This window comes from Octopus bimaculoides, chromosome 1 (genome assembly GCF_001194135.2).
Source record: "Octopus bimaculoides isolate UCB-OBI-ISO-001 chromosome 1, ASM119413v2, whole genome shotgun sequence".
NCBI classification, from domain to species: Eukaryota; Metazoa; Mollusca; class Cephalopoda; order Octopoda; family Octopodidae; genus Octopus; species Octopus bimaculoides.
Window position 1 is genome coordinate 5,890,696 of NC_068981.1, and position 1,889 is coordinate 5,892,584.

A 1,889-nucleotide genomic window follows, 5' to 3' on the forward strand; every position below is an offset into this window, starting at 1 on the left:
TCATCATGTGTAACAATCTATAATAATAAATGGCAAGTTGGTGTGTTTGTGAATTTCTTACTTTAACTCCTCCAAGACTGTCCAACAGACTTTGATGAAAGTTGACACTCTTGGAATTTTTAAAAAATTGATTTTTAATCAGCATCGGCATTTTTCACACTGGCCTCCATGACATCAATTTAATGCAAAATGCCGAAATTTGACGAAAAATGTTTCATGGATATAACCAGACAGCTTATTAATGATAATCTATTCAGCATTTGCTAATTTTTCATTTCAATGCAAATTGTTTTGATTTGCTAAAACTTATTATTTCAATTCGTTGTTTTAATTCCTCAGCATTTCAGGTTTTGATCAGGCAAGAGCGTTTAGTTTCTCAAGAAAAATTAAGGCATTTTGTGCACCAGCTATCATGACCTCGATTTAGAAAAAATCTGCCCCAAAGTGTAAAATTTCACCATTTTACGCACATGCACAAAAATGACAACGACACTGGTTCGCTACCAGACTCTGCTTATTTTTTCGTCAAATTGGTCCTACCTATTAATATAGATTTAAAATTTTTGAAAAATGTCGAAATTTGACGCAAAATGTTTCATGGCTATAAGCAGACATCTTATTAATGGTGGTAATTTATTACCGGGTACCTCAGCTAGTTAATTAATATTTCTTGGTTTATTACACTAAGAATATTGGAACCAACCTCAATATTTGGTTTTCATGACAGCGCCAAATCCTTCGGTATTTTCACACTAGTCCTAATAGAATATTTTCTTTTTTATTTGTTCATGTTATTCCTCTAGACCAATGGTTCTCAACCATTTGCTTTATCTAAGGACCCCTTTGATTACAATTTTATTTTAGTGCCCCTGCTAGCCATTTGATGTTTAAAAACCAGTTTTATCGATATTTCTTTCAAAATTCCTCTTTTGCTTTCCACACATTTCCTTTGCATTGGTTCTGTAATGTAAAACGTTAGAGAAAGAAACCTATTTTGTTTTCTTGCAACAAATACATCTAAATCAAAATGTTTTATCGACCCTTAAAATATTAATTGCAGATTCCTAATTTACCATTTTGATTGCACAGATCCCACATAATGTAATATGGACCCCAGTTGAGAACCACCATTTTAGACCCTTCTGCAGACATTACTACCATTTCTAAAACCCGTTTCTTTTCCAGGTGAATGTCTCCCAGCTGCAGCTGGTCAGTGGCAAGATGATAAAAGCTTCCAAATATGGTAAAGTTGATGATTCAGCAGAGAAATTAGAACTGACTCCAGAAGAAGTTTCTATGGAGTCAAACCTCAAGGTAAAGTAACAAACACCCCACCACTACCTCTGTCCCCCACCCACCTCTCTCAAGATTAAGAGATTCAGTAAATATTTTTGAAGACTTCTCCATATGATCCAACAAAAGATCAACTTGAGGTTTGGTCACCATATTTCTAGCAGTAAAGAAGAATATTATAGATGCAGGCAAAAATGTTCCTACAGCAAAATTTCCTCTGACCATTTTAGACTGTATCTAAAACAAAATTATCCAGAAGATTAGAAAAGACTCACCAAAACAATCCAACTTCTGGCCCACAGATGGCACCACTGTCTCTTCTCTCTTTTTCTAACTCTTTTATTGTTGCTACAATGACCTCATCTAAGACTCACTCACCAATCTGCAACCACTGCTTGACCACTAAACGGTGCCATCTCCTCTTCTATCCATTCTGCTTACTATAATGACCACCACAATGATTCAGTGACTACTACAATAAACCTCTGGCATACAGATTCTCTCATCTCCTCTCTCTCTCTCTCTCTCTCTCATTTATCACCACCACCACCACCACTACTACTGCTGTTGTTATTGCTGCTGCTACTACTACTACT

The 1,889-nt window shown here is 35.6% G+C and overlaps 1 protein-coding gene across 1 annotated transcript in view; it reads left to right on the forward strand.

The window, feature by feature from the left end:
• Positions 1 to 1,889, forward strand: part of LOC106875996 (cytosolic 10-formyltetrahydrofolate dehydrogenase-like) — a 64,683-nt gene that overhangs the window by 29,731 nt on the left and 33,063 nt on the right. The window contains 1 exon segment of the mRNA XM_014924344.2: positions 1,061 to 1,314. Within this exon segment, the coding sequence (XP_014779830.1) occupies positions 1,061 to 1,314 (254 nt within the window).